The sequence below is a fragment of the Megachile rotundata genome, chromosome 10, assembly GCF_050947335.1.
Source record: "Megachile rotundata isolate GNS110a chromosome 10, iyMegRotu1, whole genome shotgun sequence".
NCBI lineage: Eukaryota > Metazoa > Arthropoda > Insecta > Hymenoptera > Megachilidae > Megachile > Megachile rotundata.
The window spans coordinates 6,432,099-6,451,740 of record NC_134992.1 but is presented as its reverse complement, the minus strand read 5'-3'; the positions used below and the strand labels follow the sequence as shown (position 1 = coordinate 6,451,740).

The window sequence follows — 19,642 nt, the reverse complement described above, 5'->3', positions numbered from 1 at the left end:
TTTAACATCCACGAAGGATTATCTTTCTGATCATATTTCCGTATAGTGTGTTAACACCACTTCGGTTACGAACCGTAATCGGTATTGACTGGTCAGATTACGTTCGATTATCGCATAAATATTCAAACGTATGTATATTGTTCACGGTAAATTGCACGTAGAGCTTCAAATCCCTTTAATACTATGAAACATAACATGTTCTGCACTATTTTCTGAAGTTGTATTTTACCTCTTCCCTATTACTGAAAATTATATTCAAAAATAAAATAAATTACATATCAATCTCGTGAGAATTATTATTTTTAATTATATGTGAATTATATTCATGTTATACGAAATTATATTTAAAAATACAATAAAATGACACGTCAATCTTGTAAGAATATAATTATTATTTTTTATTATATGTAAATTGTATTCATGTTATATGAAATTATATTCAAAAATAAAATAAATGACATGTCAATCTTGTAAGAATTATTATTTTTTAATATATGTGAATTATATTCATGTTATACGAAATTATGTTCAAAAATAAAATAAATGACATGTCAATTTTGTAAGAATTATTATTTTTTATTATATGTAAATTGTATTCATGTTATATGAAATTATATTCAAAAATAAAATAAATGACATGTCAATCTTGTAAGAATTATTATTTTTTAATATATGTGAATTATATTCATGTTATACGAAATAATATTCAAAAATAAAATAAATGACCAAACTTGTAAGAATATAATTATTATTTTTTATTATGTGTGAATTATATTCATGTTACATGAAAGTGAAATAAACAGTTAAGAACGTGATTAAGGATAAAAGCTAAGAAATAAAAATGATGGTTAATTGAGCAGAAGAGTTGGTATGAAACCTCGATCAACGATCAAGATCAACACTGGCAAAATGGCGGATTACACCAAGCGAAACACCAGCACGCTGCTTTCCGGTACAGGCTTGTAAACAACGAAGCAACCAGATGTAAAACAACCTACCTTTCTCACAATAGGCACCCTCATAATCGCCGGACCTGCACTCACAGATGGGTCCACTGTCGGTGGAAATACAGATACCGCCATGTTGGCAGGGATCACGAGTTTCACAGGCATCTGTCGTATTGGTTGTCATCATGTTGCGTAAACTCTGTGAACAGACAATAGGAAAGTAACGTTAACGTATCCGTATGGATATCAAAGCGTGCTACATGCGGATAGGAAGCTACGATGGAGAAATCGATATCGAGAGGACCAGTTTCTCGCAAAGTATCGTGGAAATACGCGGTGAAAAAGGAAAATGCTCAAAAAACGAATGGCTTTTCTCGATCACGAGAATCAATGCTTTGCCAGATATACACGTCATCGATCACGCTATTCAATGTGAAGTGGGACATAATCAAAAAGTATTGCTTTCAATGTACGGTTTTTAGGGAAGATGTAATTTTGTAATATTGCAGTGTTGGCCAAAAATGTGAAACTGTTCGTATAAATGTGGGCCACAATAAGGAATACAAATTTTAATATAAAACTGAGGTTCAGTAAAATATATTGCAGAAATGTATTTTGCAATTTTATGGTATTGTACAGAATTAAATTATACGTACAAAGGTATAATTCAAAAACATGGTTTAATGTAAGATTTTTAGTGGAAACACATTAGAGGAATATACTCTTTTGTTATATTATGTATGTCAATCAGGAATGTAAAATTGCTCATGCAGAAATGTAGAAATGGGACAAAATGAAAGAAGTTTTTAACGTAGCAGTTTTTAATGAAATACATGTGAAAAATGTATGTCTCTAATTTCGTTATATTGTACAAAGCATTAAATAGTATAAAATTCATAAAATTTCGAAACGGAGAAAATGCGACTTTTAGTGAAAATATATTTAAAAGAAAATCAGTGTTATTTTATATCACGTACTTGCTACATGTAATTTGAAATTAGATTTATCACTAAAATTTTTTAAATCGTATAAAATTTCACCCCGTATAATATTTGCCCTGCTTAACATCTGTTTTCAACTCATTATATTTAAAATTGTGTCACTTATAAAATATAAATAACATTGCCTCTCAAATTTTATTAGTTCATCTTTTCTTTCAAAAATTTGTCTAATTCTCATAAGCTATTTTTGTAATTTCTCATAAGCTAGTTTTGTTTAACTTTTCCTAGCTTTTATCTCTTATCTCACTAACGTTTAATACGTTTCCTAGAAACGTGCTTAGTACCTTCAGAAACGTGTGTTTAATACAGAAGCGTAAAATTGAGTTAGTACGAAAACATGGAAGAAAACCCACTCTAAAAATACAAAAAGAACTGACCACTGGTAGAATAGAGTTCCCTAGGGGAAATGGCGATATTGGGAAAGAGTCTCTGCTTCTCACACGTAAACGTTTACCTGCGGAAAGTTTACTGTTCGTCGAATACGAAAATGTTCTGTACAAACTATAAAATATCTCGTTAACCCTTTGGACAGTTTACACAAAATGTTAAGTCAAGTAGTGAATCAGTCGATGCAGTTTACATCAAATTCTTTGACAAGTAATGTAACTATTCGTTTTTAACGGCGATTCAAAATTAAGTATAATGAAAAAATTCGTTATGACAACATTAATAACAACATTAAGTATAATGAAAAGCTTCAAAATGTTATTATAATGAAGAAATTCGAAATGTTATTATAATGAAGAAATTCAAAATGTTAGTCTAAGGACAAAATTCGAGGTTGGGTATATTAAAACATTTTCAAGCTTTTAAATTGGATAATTTAATTGAATAATAAACATTATTTAACAGCATACTGTACAACAGATTTGTCCATGAGTTTAACAATATTTTTATGATGAGTGCACACAATTAAGGTACTAGTAGTTAACTAGTTTTTAGAATACATAAAAATAAGGTTTTCATAAGTCACTTCTGAGGAAAGTCATATGTGTCACACGTGTTAACAGCACACAGTGCAACAGATTTGTCTATCAGTTCAGCAATATTTTTATAATTATTGCACGCACTTAAGATACTAGTAGTTAGGTAGTATTTAGAAGACGTAAAAATAAGGTTTCCATAAGTCACTTCTGAGGAAAGTCATATGTGTCACATGTGTCAGTTAAAACAGTTACATGTGAAGCGAAGTACGCTTAATAATGAATGTCTCCAGACATCGACTGACATTTAATGATAGACTAAATGTTGATCACGTGGAGGATTTATCTTAACCTTAACCTAGAATATCACACTCGTGACGCACACTACAGTTCACATGTGACGCACCATCCTCTTTTTCCTTACAATTGAATTTTTGGTTCCATTCTAACTATAATCTGTATAATCAAGGATCACTAAAGGTAGATTAATTTTAACCTTCTTTGGTTGTCTTACTGTCGTAATAATTCTCACTACCAATTCTTTACATTTTCATATCCACAAAACAACTACAAAAATCCCCGATTTGCAGGTTCCTAAATTTTTAAGTCTTCGAATCCTTGTATCCCCAATTCCATAACCCCAAATCTCAAAATCCCCAATTTCAAGAACCTAGATATGTCTTCGAATCTCTAAATTTCTAAATATCTAGATCCCTAATTCACAAGTCCCCAAATATCTATGTCTCAAAATTTCTACATCCCAATCTCTCAGATCCCCAAGTTCCTACTACAACATTCCTAAATTTTCATATTCATAAATCAAATACAAAAATCTCAAATTTACAGGTTCCTTTTCTAAGTCTTCGAATCCTTCTATCCCCAATTCCACAAGCCCCAAATACCAAAATCCCTAATTCCAAGAACCTAGATATGTCTTCGAATCTCTAAATTCCCAAATATCTATGTCCCAAAATTTCTACAGCTCCAACTTCTCAGATCCCCAAATTCTTACTACGACATCCCTAAATTTTCATATTCACAAATCCACTATAAAAATCCAAAATTTGCAGGTTCCTAAATTTCTAAGTTATCGAATCCTTGTATCCCAATTCCACAACCCCCAAATCTCAAAATCCCTAATTCCAAGAACCTAGATATGTCTTCGAATGTCTACATTTCTAAATATTTAGATCCCTAATTCACAAGTCCCCAAATATCTATGTCCTAAAATTTCTACAGCCCAACTTCTCAAATCCCCAAGATATAAATGACGCAAACCTAAAAAATTAGGTTAATAGACTACCGGTACCTGAAATGTCTGGATAACTGAAAATGTACTTGTACCACTTTCAAAATAAATGTTTGCGATGTTCATTTACAACGTAACAAGTCGAGAAGCAACTAAAGGTGGCAATTTCAAGTTCCATGTACAAGGTATATTTCCTGTAAGCTGTCCGAGCCAGGACGATTTTTCACGGTTAAAATCCCGGGAGTTTCCAGCAAAATCGAAAGCCCTTTCGCGTGGATTCTTCGTCATCTTTAAATGGCCAGGAGCCAACCGAGGAACGATCTTCCGCATAATATAATCAAGCAGACCGTTGCAGCTGACCCGGTAACCCGGTACGTGTATCCACAAAGTCTCGTTTTAAAGGCAAAAGAAAAAGAGGCTGAAAGTTCCCTTGCCGGTTTCGGTAAACGTCGTCGACTACGAAGAAAAACCGAATATGTAGGCCGTGTCTCAACGGCGAAAAAGCAGCTACCGGCTCATTTGAGAGATTGCGGAGGCGCTATGGGAAAACGGAGAAAAGGCGACGCGAAAAGAAAACGAAGGTGGAGAAATACGGCTGGCAGCTTTATCTCAAATAGCGATACAAACGTTCAAGACGAATGGAGTGCAAGAAATGGTTCAATTCGATAATTTTTGTTGAATTATGATGTAAGAACTGTATACAGGCAAGAATTATTGGGGTGATGATATATGGCTGGTAAATTTGAGATATTTACGGTACTCTGGTAAAATAGATTTATTGCACGATTTTGTTGCTTTTTCGTTCTCTTTCTCTTTCGTTCTTTTTCGTTGCTGTGGTTCTCTTTGCGGTTCATTGAAAATGTGGAAATTCGAAAAGTTAATATTTTGGATTTGGAGATTTGAGAATTTGAATATTTGTAATTTTGCACTTTGAAAATTTGGACTTCGAAATTTGAGCAGTTGGAGTTTGACAAATTGAAAATTTAAAAATTCAGTGATTTAATAATTTGAAAATACAGGAACTTGGGAAGATTTGAAATCAGAATGCAAATTCCATTGTTAGATCTTCAAATCCTAGATCTTGTATAGATTCCCAAACCCGAGGTCTACAAACCTGTAGATCCTCAAATTCCCAAATTCTTACTACCACATTCCTAAATTTTCAAATCCACGAATCAACCATAAAAATTCTCAAAATCTCAAGGTTCCTAAATTTCTAGGAAGCAGTCTATCACAATTCCCAAAATGAAAAAATTCCCAAATCCCACAATTTTCAAACTAAAAATAGAATCTCCAAAACTTTTATAAATCCTGTAATTTGACAAGTAAAACTAGAAAAGTGTCTCAGAACCTTCCATCACTCGAATTCTACGTAGCAGAGTGTCACGTACGGAATACTCGACGCGTTTCTCGCGCCTCGTGTCCTCGCCACCTGCAACGAGTAACGTCAGTATCCTGCGACGATCTCGCGTTCCCGAGGGATTATCGTTGGAAAGAAGTCAATTGTAAGGAGCCGATTATAGCTAATGTGGGGGTTGCAACAGCCATTATCGACCGGAAACTGAAATTTGATTTTGTGTCTTCGTATCGCTTCTCGCGGCATGACTCTCGTTCGCGTCCTGAATCCGCAATGGTCTCCGAACATGGTTACACCGTCAGCTGATAGAAGTGGCTGTACGTGATCCGCTAACAAAACGTCCGTGGAAAAGTGTAATTGAATTAATAAACCACCACGAAATCTGGCGTGGAGCTTATTTACCTCGGTACGTCTGCAACGAGTACCGCAGAACTCGAAAAAATAGAACATTCTATGGACGTTCGTGTTTCTTGCCCTGAATTAACGACCGTGTACAGTCGACGGCAAATTTCAGTTTCCTAGGAAAAATTTACCTAGTGCGGAAGAAATCGTAGCAGATTCGTTGAGTTTTAGGTATTATTCGGGGTTTAATAATTTTGGGGTGGGTTTGGATTTGGGGATCTTAGAATCTGGGAATTTTGGGATTTGATAAGGAAATCTAGAGGTCATTTAGGACTTCGAAAAAGTAAAAATTTGGGTGTAGCAGGGTATGAGGATTTTTAGGGATTTTGAGAACTTAGGGAGTTGAGGATTTGGAAATTTAGGGACCTAGAAATTTAGGAATTTGAAAATTGTAGGTTATGGAAATATAAAGATTCGGGAATTTAGGAATTTGAGGATTTGGAAATTTTGGGATTTAAGAAGTTCGAGATCAGGAAATTTGGCGATTTAGAAATGTAAGGACTAGGGAATTTGGGGAAGTACCTAAAAGGGTTTTGGGATTACTATCGTTGTGGTAGGGGGTAGTCCCGAGGGTAAAGCCCCCCAAAATAATACAAGAAATCCTAGTTACGATTTATTCACTCTCAAAAATATTGACAGTAAAGCTCGTTATTTTTTCGGATACCTCAAAGCCTATAAGAGTCCGACCACTATACGTATACGACCATTTTAGGTACAAGTCGCTCAGAATGATAACCTTGAGAAAATATTTCAAGGTGACCGAAGTCGTGTCTCCCGTATTCTAAATGTTTACCAAAAATAATTTCTTGGATTCAACTAGAAAACGTCCGTTGTCGCAGTGTCGGCTGGCGGTCTCGTATTCGGGACACGAGGGTGCGAGTGTAGGGCAAGGGACGTAAGAAAGGGGCGGCAGATGCCCCGTATGCGGATTCGCGGATTCTCCTCACGTCGGGACAATCAATAGCGACTGTTCCATGGGAATGTGTATTCACGTGCGACGAGAGAAGTGTTCTAACGTGTATAACGTCAGCATGCAATCGTCCCGGCTGTTTCTGACAGATACAAATAACATCCGCAAAGATGCGCTTCCTGTTTGTTTGTGCGCTGCAGGACACCGTGATGCTCGACGAACGATGCCGATGATTATGATAAATTGAGCGATGAAGAATTATCGAGCGCATTAAGCAGAAATTGATATTCGTTAAGGGATGATGACGTTAACATGCTGCGTTTAACCGAGGAATTTAGCGATGTAATCGAGTCATTTTATGATTCGTTTGATTACTGTTCTTGTAATTGAAAGTAAATTTATTTAATTAGGTTGTTGTTGTTTATTGCAGGTGTGTATATCTCTTTATTTTGATGAAAGTATTAATCTCTTCAAGGATAACTATTTTCAGGTTAGAAAAGAAAAGTATTTCATTTTTGGTGCAATTATGATTTATTTATATTACTTATAATTAAAAATAAATTAATTGGATTTGATTAGCACTGTTTTGTTATAGATACAAATACGATATCTCTTTATTTTAATAAAAGTGTGATATGTTTAACCTCTTCAAGGATGATTATTTTGAGGTTAGGAAACGAAATGATTTCACTTTTTGGTGTAATTGCATTTTACTCATTTTAATGACGAATTGCATTTAACCGTTGAATTATAAAACTGAACTTAGCAACATAATTTAATTAGTTTCTGAAAGGAATTCATTTCTATCTTTGTAATAAAAAGTGATTTAATTCAATTAGATCAAAATTGTAACCTTTGATTACATTTCTAAGCAGTGTTCAATTGTAAAATTTTATTGGAGTAACATCTAATATTAACAACATCAAATTTGTGTGTATAAATAATTTTATAAAACAGAATTGTTAAAGCAATAAATTAAAGCGATTAAAGTTGGAACTTCTAATGGATTCAACATGGCAGTTCAAGTATTAACAAGCATACGGTAACTATGCAGGGATTATCTTTATCCGATTACACATCAAGAAATTCCAGCAGGGCGGAAGGTGCATCGCTTTCACGAAGTATGCAGCGCATAGTTACATAAGTATGCCTTCTGCTGCATCGAATATATCAATCTTAAAGTTCAAACGTATACAAGTATTTGCGGTAGCAAATAAAATTCTAACTGCACTACCAAATAATTAAAGTGTCAAATTTTTAAATGAACAAATTGTAAAATTTGTAGATGAACAAATAGTTTATCGTTACTAGATGATCAAATGATTGAATGATTAAATAATCAAATTATCAAATTACCAAATGGATAAATGAACAAATAATTTATTATCACTAAATGATCAAATGATTAAATGACCAAATGATCAAACGATTAAATGATCAAATGATCAAATGATCAACTGATCAAATGACCAATGAACACAGAGTTCGTTATTACGAGATGATCAAATGATCAAATGATCAAATGATCAAATGACCAATGAACAAAGAGCTCGTTATTACGAGATGATCAAATGATCAAATGATCAAATAACCAAATAAACAAAAAGCTCATTATCACTAGATGATCAAATGATCAAACGATCAAATGATCAAACGATCAAATGATCAAATGACCAAATGACTAAATGGTTAAATGACCAAATGACTAAATGGTTAAATGACCAAATGACTAAATGGCTAAATTACTAAATGACTAAACGACTAAATGATTAAATGACTAAATAACTAAATGACTAAATGACCAAATTACCAAATTACCAAGTTATCATATTACTAAATGATCAAATGATCAAATGACCAAATTATCAACTTACCAAATGACCAAATTATCAAGTTACCACATTACTAAATGGTCAAATGATCAAATGACCAAATTATCAAGTTGCCACATTACTAAATGGTCAAATGACGAAATGACCAAATGACCGAGTGACCAAATTACCAAATGACTAAAGTAACAATAAACCAAATTACGAAACACTAAAATAACCAAACCACCAAATAACTAAATTCCCAAATCACCAACTCACGAAATTATGAACATCTCAAACCAACCCACCAACTCATCAACATTCCAACTCCCAAATTTCTAAACTAAAATAAAGAAATTTTGAAATTCCAAAACTTCCTCTTCATCGCCATACAATACAGCTACCTATGTATAACACTATTTTGTTATTATGAAGAACTGATTGGTAAGCCCACTCGACAAGATCCTTACAAATTCAGAAGTGCTCTCACAATATCGTTACGTGATCTACGTGTAAGCTCGATACTGGATCTATGTAGGTTACCTGATGTTACGAATAATCAGAGTGCTTGCAGAATACCATGCAACTACATTGTTGTTTGACCTGGGAACCAACGAGTTCAACTCGAATTCACCAGATAAGTCTGATCCACTAGCTGCTGGACAGTTTCGTGGTTGAAGCCAAACACTCGGTGAATAACTTGTATCAAAGGCACCGAATCATTTTCGCAAAGTTCAGAACACGAGAGCGAGCTCCACGTTGACCTTTGCACCAGATTAGTCACGATGATATTCGACCGCTATCTGTTACAAATTTTCGTTCGACAAAAGTGACATGTAGGACAAAACTAATCCGTCTTTATGAGGGTTCTTGACTTTTAATGAAGATACACCTTTTCAAATTGTAACGTTCATTCAGTGTAATCTGATGGATACTTCTAACTGGGACCTTAGATGATAGTTACTTTGATGAAGTATATTTTAATTAAGAGTTAAATAGGTTACTGGACAACTAAGTCTGAAATTAATTTCAATTTGTATTTTAGTATTAATCATTTTGAAAATATCTCACGTAGTGTGCATGTATTAGAGGTCTACAAAATAAAAATAAATCGTGTAATTTGTAGTATCTAGGTCTTATAGGTTGCATGATTTGTTTGTGGATTATAAATGCCTGATTCATAATCCAGCAGTAAGTGATTTTGTGTCAAATCAAATGACTAAATGACCAAATGACCAAATAACCAAATGATCAAATAACCAAGTTATCAGATGACTAAATGTCTAAATGACTAAATGACTAAATGACCAAGTTATCAGATAACTAAATGTCTAAATGATAAATGACCAAATGACCAAGGTATCAGATGACTAAATGACTTAATGACCAAATGACCAAATGACAAAATTATTAAATGACCAAATAATCAAATGACCAAATTAACAAATGACCAAATTACCCAATGATCAAATTGTCAAAACCAAATTATCAAATGAGTAAATGACCAAATGACCAAATTACCAAATTATCAAATGGGGAAATAGGCAAATGATCGAGTGACCAAATTACCAAGTTACCATATTACCAAATGGTCCAATGACCAAATGATTAAATTATTAAATTACCAAATGACTAGATGACCAAATTATCAGATCATGAAATTATCAAGTTATAAAATTATCAAATTATGAGATCACCTAGTTACCAAGTTACCAAATGACCAAATGATCGAATAAATTACCAAATGGCTAGATGACCACATTATCACATTATAAAATTGTCAAATTATCAGATCACCACGTTGCGAAGTTACTAAATGAAATTATCAAATTATCAAATTCCCAAAGTACCAAATGACTAAAGTAACAAAAAACCAAATTACCAAATAAATATCCAAGTCACCAAATAACCATATCACCAAGTTACCAAATCACTTGAAAAATTGTGAAGGTAATTTAAAAAAAAAATTATGAAAGTACTTTGAACAATTTAGCAATGAATGGCCCGATATTACCCATGAAATGAAATTTCCCGGAATTCGATCGCAATTCGCACGGAAAAATAGTCGAAAATGGAGGGAAGTTACGGGAGAGGAGTTTTATTTTCCAAAGAACGGTAGAACGCGGCGGAGATTCAGAGAAGCGAGGTATTTGCTTTCCAATTTCTCATCGCCTCGACGAGGACGTTGAAATTACAAGGGCCAAGGTTGTTCGACATCGGTATACGTCTGCGGAGGATAATTCGAGAAATCTCGACGGTGGAACAGTTCGATTCAGTCGCGAAGGGACCTTCGAGGATCGTGACTGTCGGTTGAATTTTCGTTATAGGGTATACCAGGACCCATCGTGTCTACTATGTCCCGTGGAAACGAGCTTCTGCCTGTTGTTGCTGCTCTGCTACACAGAAATTGGATGGAAACTCCGCGAAGAGACGGGAATATATATTGTAAACTCCGTGACAAGTCCCGAAATCGGTTCGCAGTCTACGAACTTTCGTCATATCCCGTGTATACACGATGCTCCGTGGGGGTTGGGGCACCGCGATTTACGGGCACGTCGTTTCTGACTATGTGACGATAGGTGTGCCTAACGTTCGACGCATAAATTTTCAACGTTTCTGTTTACTTCGTTTCGTCGGAAACAGTTCACAAATTATTATAACGCTAGGGCTTAGACAATGTTCATTCGAGAAACATAATTTTAGCCGGTGTTCTTTGACTCTCAATTTTCACAAAATCGAAAGGTTATCTTTGAGAAGCTTTACCTGTTCTTCTTATTTTAAATTATATAAACTTATTCAGATACTTTAACTATGTTGCATGTTTGTTTATTTGTTTTTCTATTTTAATTCAAATTAAGGCCTTATGATATCCACACATATACAGCATTACCTTTATCCCACACGTGACGCACTTACGTTTGAACTGTGACATATCTTACTCGAACTTTGAAGCTTCAATTTGGAGTTCAGGTCAAATTATAATTTGCATAATCAAGGATTGCTGAATAAAAAATTGACACAATATCTCTACTTTTTTCTCTGTTTTAATATTGTAGCTATAATTAATTTCGACTGACGTACCTGACAAACCATATAACGAGGGGTTAATTCAAATTAATTTACTAAATTAAGTGAATTTGAATTAAATGAAAATTTGATAAATCAAATCATGTTGAATTAAGCTAAGTTAATTTATTAAGTTAAATTCAGTTGAATTTGATAAAATTAATTTAAGTGAAATTTTAAGGGAGATTAATTTCAAATTAAGCAAACATTTTGTGTCCTGTAATTTGCTAATTTAACTGAAGACTAAAAGGTAACAAAATATTGGTGAACATATTTAATTCATGAAGATTAGGACTGACGAAACAATTCAGCTATAATTTATTAAGTTAAATTCAGTTGAATTAGATAAAATTAATTTATGTGAAATTTTAAGGGAGATTAATTTCAAATTAAGCATACGTTTTGTGTCCTGTAGTTTGCTAATTTAACTGAAGACTAAAAAGTAACAAAATATTGGTGAACATATTTAATTTATAAGGTTAAGAAGTGACGAAACAATTCAGCTATAATTCGGAATAAACTTATTGACGTAATATCAAGCAACATGAATCCCGACATAATCTATTCACTTAGAAAGCGGGCTCAAGAGTAAAGCGGAAACTAAGAAGACACTGAATATACGTCTGAAACTGCTTAGTAGTTTCCTGAAACGCCTGTCAAAAGCTAAACTTTCGTCATATTGCACGTGTAAATGATCGTAACCTCGAGTTTAACGTATGTACCCAACGTGACGACGCTTCTGATAATACGCTCTGAATAAAGTTACGCTTCGCAACCTCAAAAACGAACCGCTCGCAAACGTTGTGTCGTTTCAGTGTTTCATCAACGATAACGTTCTATTCTAAACGACAATATTTCTTGTCGAGTAGCAACTACGTCGGAGCGCGTTATTAGTGACAACACAATTTAATATGCGCAGTTACTGTTTTGCTTCCTTCCTGGCTGGCTTACACACGGATGCGCCAAAGTTTATTGCTGTAACGATGAACCTCGTTATCTAACTCGTTTCTAACTTCAAGACACTGTGCTGCTTTCTGTTCGAGATATTTATTCATACAACGCGAGCACGGAAGATTGTACAAATTATGTTAAACGGAGTCGAATTTATTTTCACTCGTTCGGGATACGCGAGTTTGTTTGAAACGTTTCTGCGTGTTTTGATGTTGCAGTGATGCACTATAGCGTGACTGCTGTCGGGTTAATAATTTGATAGTTTGAGAATTTAAAATTTTTGTGGTTTCATATTTTTGAAATTTTTGGCTGCTACATTTTTAAATTTTTAGATTTTCAGGAGTTTAGGTTTTTAGATTTTTAGATTTTTAGATTTTTACATTTTTACATTTTGTCTAGTTTAATAGTTGGCAAAATTGGAACTTTAGAATTTTGTAATTTGAATATTTCGAAATGTGGAAAATTAGGAGTTTGTGGAAATGGGCATTTGAGAAAATGGGAAATGGGAAGTTGGAGAAATGGGAAATTGGGAAAATGGGAAATTGAGAAATTTGAAAATTGGGAAAATGGGATATAGGGGAAATGGGAAATTGGGAATATGGGAAATGGGGGGAAATGGGAAATGGGAAATGGGATATGGGGGAAATGGGAAATTGGAAAAATGGGATATAGGGGAAATGGGAAATGGGGGAAATTGGGAAAATGGGAAATTGAGAAATTTGAAAATTGGGAAAAAGGGGTATAGGGGAAATGGGAATATGGGAAATGGGGGGAAATGGGAAATGGGATATGGAGGAAATGGGAAATTGGAAAAATGGGATATAGGGGAAATGGAAAATGGGGAAAATGGGGGAAATTGGGAAACTGGGAAATTGGGAAAATGGGAAATTGGGAAATTGGGGAAATGGGAAATGGAAACTTGGGAAATAGGCAAATTGGGAAAGTGGGAAAATGGGAAGTTATTTCTACACTTCCAGATTTCAAGATTTCCATTTCTTCAAATATCTGCTTTTTTAGACTCTTATATTTTTAAATTGTTAATTTTGAAGATTTCTATCTTTTTAAACTTCTAAATTTTGTGTTAACCTTGAAGATTTCAGCTTCTTTAGACTTCTAAATTTTTAGATTGTTAACTTTCAAGATTTCTATTCTTCCAGATTTCTGCTTTTTTAGACTTCTAGATTTTTAAATTGTTAACTTTCAAGATTTCTATTCTTCTAAGTTACTGTGTTTCTAGATTTCTAGATATAAAAATTTCCATTTCTTAGATTTCTGCTTTTCTATATTTCTAGATTTCCAATTATTACGTTTCTAAATTTCTACGTATTCAGATTTTTATATTTCTGCATGCTATTACATTTTACATTTACACTGTACATGTATGAAAAACTTTTTGGTGTAGGGGGAGCAGAAACAAAGAAACCATTCTTTACACTTTACACATTTGTCAACCACCTTCAGCAGGTACGGAAACCAGAATTATGCCATAAAAAGTACGTACTAAATATCAAACTAAATATTTACCATTAAATACGAACTGAAATTTTTACCATTACATATTAAATTAAATAATATAATACTAAATATGAAAATGAAATTGATTATCAAGTGCTACTAAAGTGTGACAATGCTAATTACTTTCATGACATCATTTCATCCCCATTCTTGTTCTTTTTCTCTAATATTTGTCCATTTCTTCAGTTGATAACATCAATTAAAATATTCCATTAGACAAATTAAAAATAAAGCGACCTAACAGCGAAAGTATTAAAAAGTAATCACCTAATTTCGTATCGGCCTAAGTCAATCCCCCCGGGCACCGGGCAAAGAAATGAGAGCAAATTACAGGAGCGATATTAGTATTTACATAGCTGTCAACCCTGTTCGTTCAGTTCGTGAAACTTTTACAATCTACAAAGGTTCGTCAAACATTTATCAAAGGTGCTCGTTTAGCTCGCATTTTCAGGCGACAACGAACGCCGGCAAATTCTGGATTCTCTTTCGGAACAGAACGGATCGTCTTGAAACAAGTAGAAGCACTAGGCAGCGGGGATGAAATTATTCGCGATTTCAGCTCTCTGTTTAACCCCCTTGCGTTTCGCTTCGCCCTTCTCGAGTCGGCAGAAGGTTGGCATAAGGGAGCGTCCACATTATGTTCTGGTGAGAGTAGATACTGCTTGGTAGTAGATAGTCAATGTTTTTTGGTTGTTGCTTTGTTTTTAATGGGTCTGTCGTTGTAAAAGAGGTCAAGAAAGATATTATTGTCTTTTGGGAATTTCAGAATTTTAAGAATTTTAGAAAGTTGAGAATTTCAGAATTTGGAGATGTGGAAATACGATTTGGGAATATAGGAAGTTGGTTATTTAGCGATTTGGGGATGCAGGGTTTTGGAGATCTAAGGATTTAAGGATTTGGAGATTTAGGGATTTCAGAAGCTAGGAATTTGGGAATTTAGACATTTGCGGATGTAGGGATTTGGGAATGTAGAGATATAGGGGAGATATGGGGAGTTGGGACTTCAGCGATTTGCGAGTCCAAGGATTTGGGGGTGTAAGGATCTACAAATGTAGGGATTCGGAAATGTAGGGATTTCTGGACTTAGGAAATTGGATGCTTGGGAATTTAGGAATTTAGCAATTAGGTAATATAGGGATTTGGGGATGTAAGGATTTGGGGATGTAGAGATTTGGAAATATAGGGATTAGGGGATGTAGGAATTTGGGAATGTAGGAGTTTGGGGATGTAGGAATTTGGGAATGTACGAATTTGCTGATGTAGGGATTTGGGGATATAGAGATTTAGGAATGTAGGGATCAGAGGATACAGAAATTGGGAGATGTAGGGACTTGGAACTATGAAGATTTAAGGACGTGGATATTTGGAGACATTAGAACTTAGAAATGTGAGAATTTGGGGATGTACAAATTTCAGAATACAGGAATTTGGGAATTTAGCTATTTTAGGTATTAGAATATGTGAGGTTATGTAATTAAATCAAACAGAAACTGAATATCTTCAAAAACAACTAAAATTAAAACGACTCGAAAGAACGTTTGCACGTCACTCAAGAATCAAAGTAAAGGTGAAAAGACTTATCTAAAATGCATAGTAAAACTAGCATCCACTTCCAGAGGAAGAATAACAGCCTCGGTCTGCAATGTATTCACCCAATTGGCCCTTAGGTATAATCGCCTAGGACTCATTTACTATGGAGATAGAGTTAAGGTTTTTTCTTTATTGTAGACCCAGTAACTCAACACATAGGTATATTTTTTCTGATTAATTAAATTGAAAATTCAATATTGGGACTCAGAGATTGGAGGATGTAGGAAATCGTGGATATAGCATATAATGGTCTTGAGATATTAGGATGCAGGAATTTGTGGATGTAGGGTATGATGGTCTTGAGATTTGAGGATGTAGGAATTTGTGGATGTAGCATATGGTGGTCTTAAGATTTGAGGATGTACGAACATGTGAATGTAGCATATGGTGGTCTTGAGATTTTAGGGTGCAGGAATTTGTGGATGTAGAATATGGTAGTTTTGAGATTTGAGGATATAGGAATTTGTGGATGTAGGATATGATGGTCTTGAGATTTGAGGATGTAGGAATTTGTGGATGTAGTATATGGTGGTCTTGACATTTGAGGATGTACGAATACATGGATGTAGGATATGGTAGTCTTGAGATTTAAGTATGTAGGAATTTGTGGATGTAGGATATGGTAGTCTTGAGATTTGCAGACATAGGCATTTGTGGATGTACAATATAGAGTTCTTAAAATTTGGGGATGTAGGAATTTGTGAATGCAAGAATTTCAAGATTTTGATTTCGGAAAATCTGCAACCTTCCTTTCCTTCCTTCCCTCTTTTCACCAACCGACCTACTGCAGACAAAGCCAAAGCGACAAAAGATCGACTACCTCGCAAGGCAAATAGCGCCAGCTACTATGTAGACGGTCCCTGATGTGGACGCTCCCTAAGGGTTGAAGGAGAAACGAGCCTCTGTAAACCGCTAAGTGTACCGGCTCGAAATAACTGCGTCGAGATTTTCAGGGTGAAGGGCCATACGTTTAATGGGTCTGCCTTAAAAAAAAAGAAAGAAAGAGAGAAAGGAAAAAAGAACACGGGAACTTGATGTCGCACGCTACCCCGGTCTGTGTTTATTTTTCTAACGTTGTTCACCCTCAAGTACCACCCTTTACCACGGCGAAACTTTTCAATGAACATCAGTTATTCCGTTTCGTTTCGTTTTCTTCTTGTATTTTTTTTTTTTTTTTTTTTTTAGTCTGTCCCGTCTTTTACGTTTGTGAAAGGACCATCGCGAGAGGCGGAGAATCGAGATTGATTACAGCGTAGCTTTACAAACTTCACAATCAAGGCTCTCCATGGTTTCGTTCATCTTTTGTATCCAACTGGCAACGCTCATTGAAACATTTTTTATTTAATCAAAATGTTTTTTCGGTGCATTGGGGGTTTATTGATCTGTGCGTTTCAATTTTTTGGGGTGGGGATTTTTTTGGGGTAAAGTATTTTTGGGACATTCAGAGAGGCTTTGCTTGAAATATTAAGTTGTACATTTTTGTGGGGAATGCACAAATGCCTCAAATAATTGTAGTAAAATATACTGAAGCTCGAAGAATATGCTATATAGAATTTCCAGAATATCCAGATTTTTTAGATTTCTATATTTCCAGATTTTTCAGTTTTCAAGGTTCCAATTTTCTAAATATCTTAATTTCAAATGTTTTTAATCAGCAAATTTCCACATCTTAAACTCAAACTAAATTCTAAAATTTTCAAATCAACTTGAAAATTTCTCAACTTGAAAGTCTAAAAATTTCTTAACTTGGAGGTGCAAAGAAAAATGAAAAATTTCTCAACATAAAAATTTAATTTTAAATTTCTCAACTCGGAAGTTCAAAGATTGAAAAATTTCTCAATATGAGAATTTTAAGTTTTTAAAACTAGCAAAGATTCGATCTAAATTGTCGTCCAATTTCTACTTTTTCAAGATTATAATACCGGATTCTAACACTTCCAACAAATTTAACGAGCTGTCGTCGGTTCAGAAAGTGCTTCAACTCCTGCAACGTACAATTGAAACGGGTCAAAGGTTAAATACCTCTGACTCGCTTTATCGCGAACGCTTCATGAAACTTTCACGAAAACACGTTCGAGAATTAGGGATTTCGTTTATTTTCCTTCCACGAAATTATACACCTTTTTTCAGTCCATGTACGATATTTGTTCAGAAGAGTTTCGGGGAAGGATGAACTCGAGCCACTTGTTATTTAATACCAGCTTTAACTGTCAAAATGATGGATCTTAAGTTTCTTCTTTTTAGTTACAGAAATTATTAAGCTTTTGTCAAAATGTATGTCAACATTCGTCAATTCATCGTTCTTTATCTCAAGGATTAATGTATAAGCAAGTTTACAAGCTAGTCTACTAGTTTGTGAGATTAGGTTAGGTTACTAGGTAATATAATACCTTAGCGAAAGAATTAGATCTTGATTCAAGTTTTCTATCGGTACAATAATGTATTGTTTTCAATTGTTTCGGACAAATTCTGTATATTAATCTCTTAGACATCTCTGAAAATTACAGAGTGCTACTTCTCTCTGATTCGACGCAAATTACGCGTAAACAACACTACAATGTGTGACAATGCTGTTCTCTACGCGAGTACATTGGAACGAAGTTTTTGATGATTAAATTATAATTTTACCAAAGATATGATATGCTTTATCTTTGATAATTTACTTTTTTTGAAAATTCACAAAATATGTAATTTCGAAATGTTTCCAATATCGTGCATCAGTGCAAAGAGGTGCTTCCATGGTGCCTAAACTACTTGGTACCTTTTATTCACGTGTAATGTACTTTTATGGGATTTGTTAATACTCTTATAAAACGTGGTGAAGGTAAAAAAAGTGCGAATCAAAACATATGGAAAGGATCATTCGGTTGAAACGGTGAGTGAGACAGTAGAGTGAGCCATGGCGCTTTGTAATCTATGATGACGTTCGCGAAAGCCACTATAGTGGACCATCGTACAGAGAGATGGTAGCCACGAAAGCCACTATAGTGACGCGACGTGCCTAAGAAGTTAATTACACAAATTACGATTAGTATCGAACGCAAACCGATCTTTACGCAAATACGATTTAGGTTTGTCACATTTGAACTGCAACGTGCGTCACGAGTCTGATTCATGCTATGAACCAAGAGAAAATAATAGGCAAATATGCAGTAACCCTCTGATTTTAATCATTTTCACAAATTGTATCAAGGGCATAACTGTTGAGAGATGGTATCCACGATGATAGCCACTATGATAGCACGTCGCTAAGAGGTTAAGTGTTCGTGCAGATTAATAAGTTTTTTATTATCTTCATTTAATTTGTAAGCAGTGTACCTATTATCATATTTTGTGTTATTTGCATTGGCTTTTTACATCATGTACCAAATAATATCTGCTGATTTTTCTGCAATTATTATTTACTTTCATTTTCAGTAAATGTAACTTTTAGGTAAATGATGTAACCGTTAGAAAAATGGACTTCGATTTGGGAATTTAATTAATTTGTTTTTGTTCAGTTTGGAACATTGTTAAAAATAAGTAGAAGCACATGGTTATACAATTATTTAACCTACACTTAGAAATATTGGAATTTCAAACAGTCAAAGTTCCTCGCATCGTTTAACCATCGCTAAATATTCTCAACGCTGCGACACCGTTTATTTTTATAGTTTCAACTTAAATATAAGTGGTAAATTCCTCAAAACCTAGGATTCCTCGACAATTTCCCGCAAATCGATACTGTCGTTTTAAAAATCAAACACATCGATGGACGATGAAATATGCAGCTTAACGTCTCTCTAAAATTGCAGTTCAGTTATGCTGGACGTGCGGTTTAGCCATTTAACCGCTGAAATATAAATGTAAGAGCTAAACAGCATTGCGAAATGGCAGTGCATCAGAAACGATCGATAATTAATTTTACAGAAGCATGTTTA

General features: G+C 34.4%; 1 protein-coding gene across 6 annotated transcripts in view; it reads right to left on the bottom strand.

Moving 5' to 3' along the window:
• Window positions 1-19,642, bottom strand: part of Nrx-1 (neurexin 1) — a 583,956-nt gene that overhangs the window by 362,458 nt on the left and 201,856 nt on the right. For all 6 annotated transcript variants that reach the window (XM_076536346.1, XM_076536345.1, XM_076536349.1 and 3 more), the window contains exon 3: window positions 999-1,146. In XM_076536346.1, coding sequence (XP_076392461.1) covers window positions 999-1,146 — 148 coding nt within the window. The remainder of the gene's footprint in view (window positions 1-998; window positions 1,147-19,642) is intronic.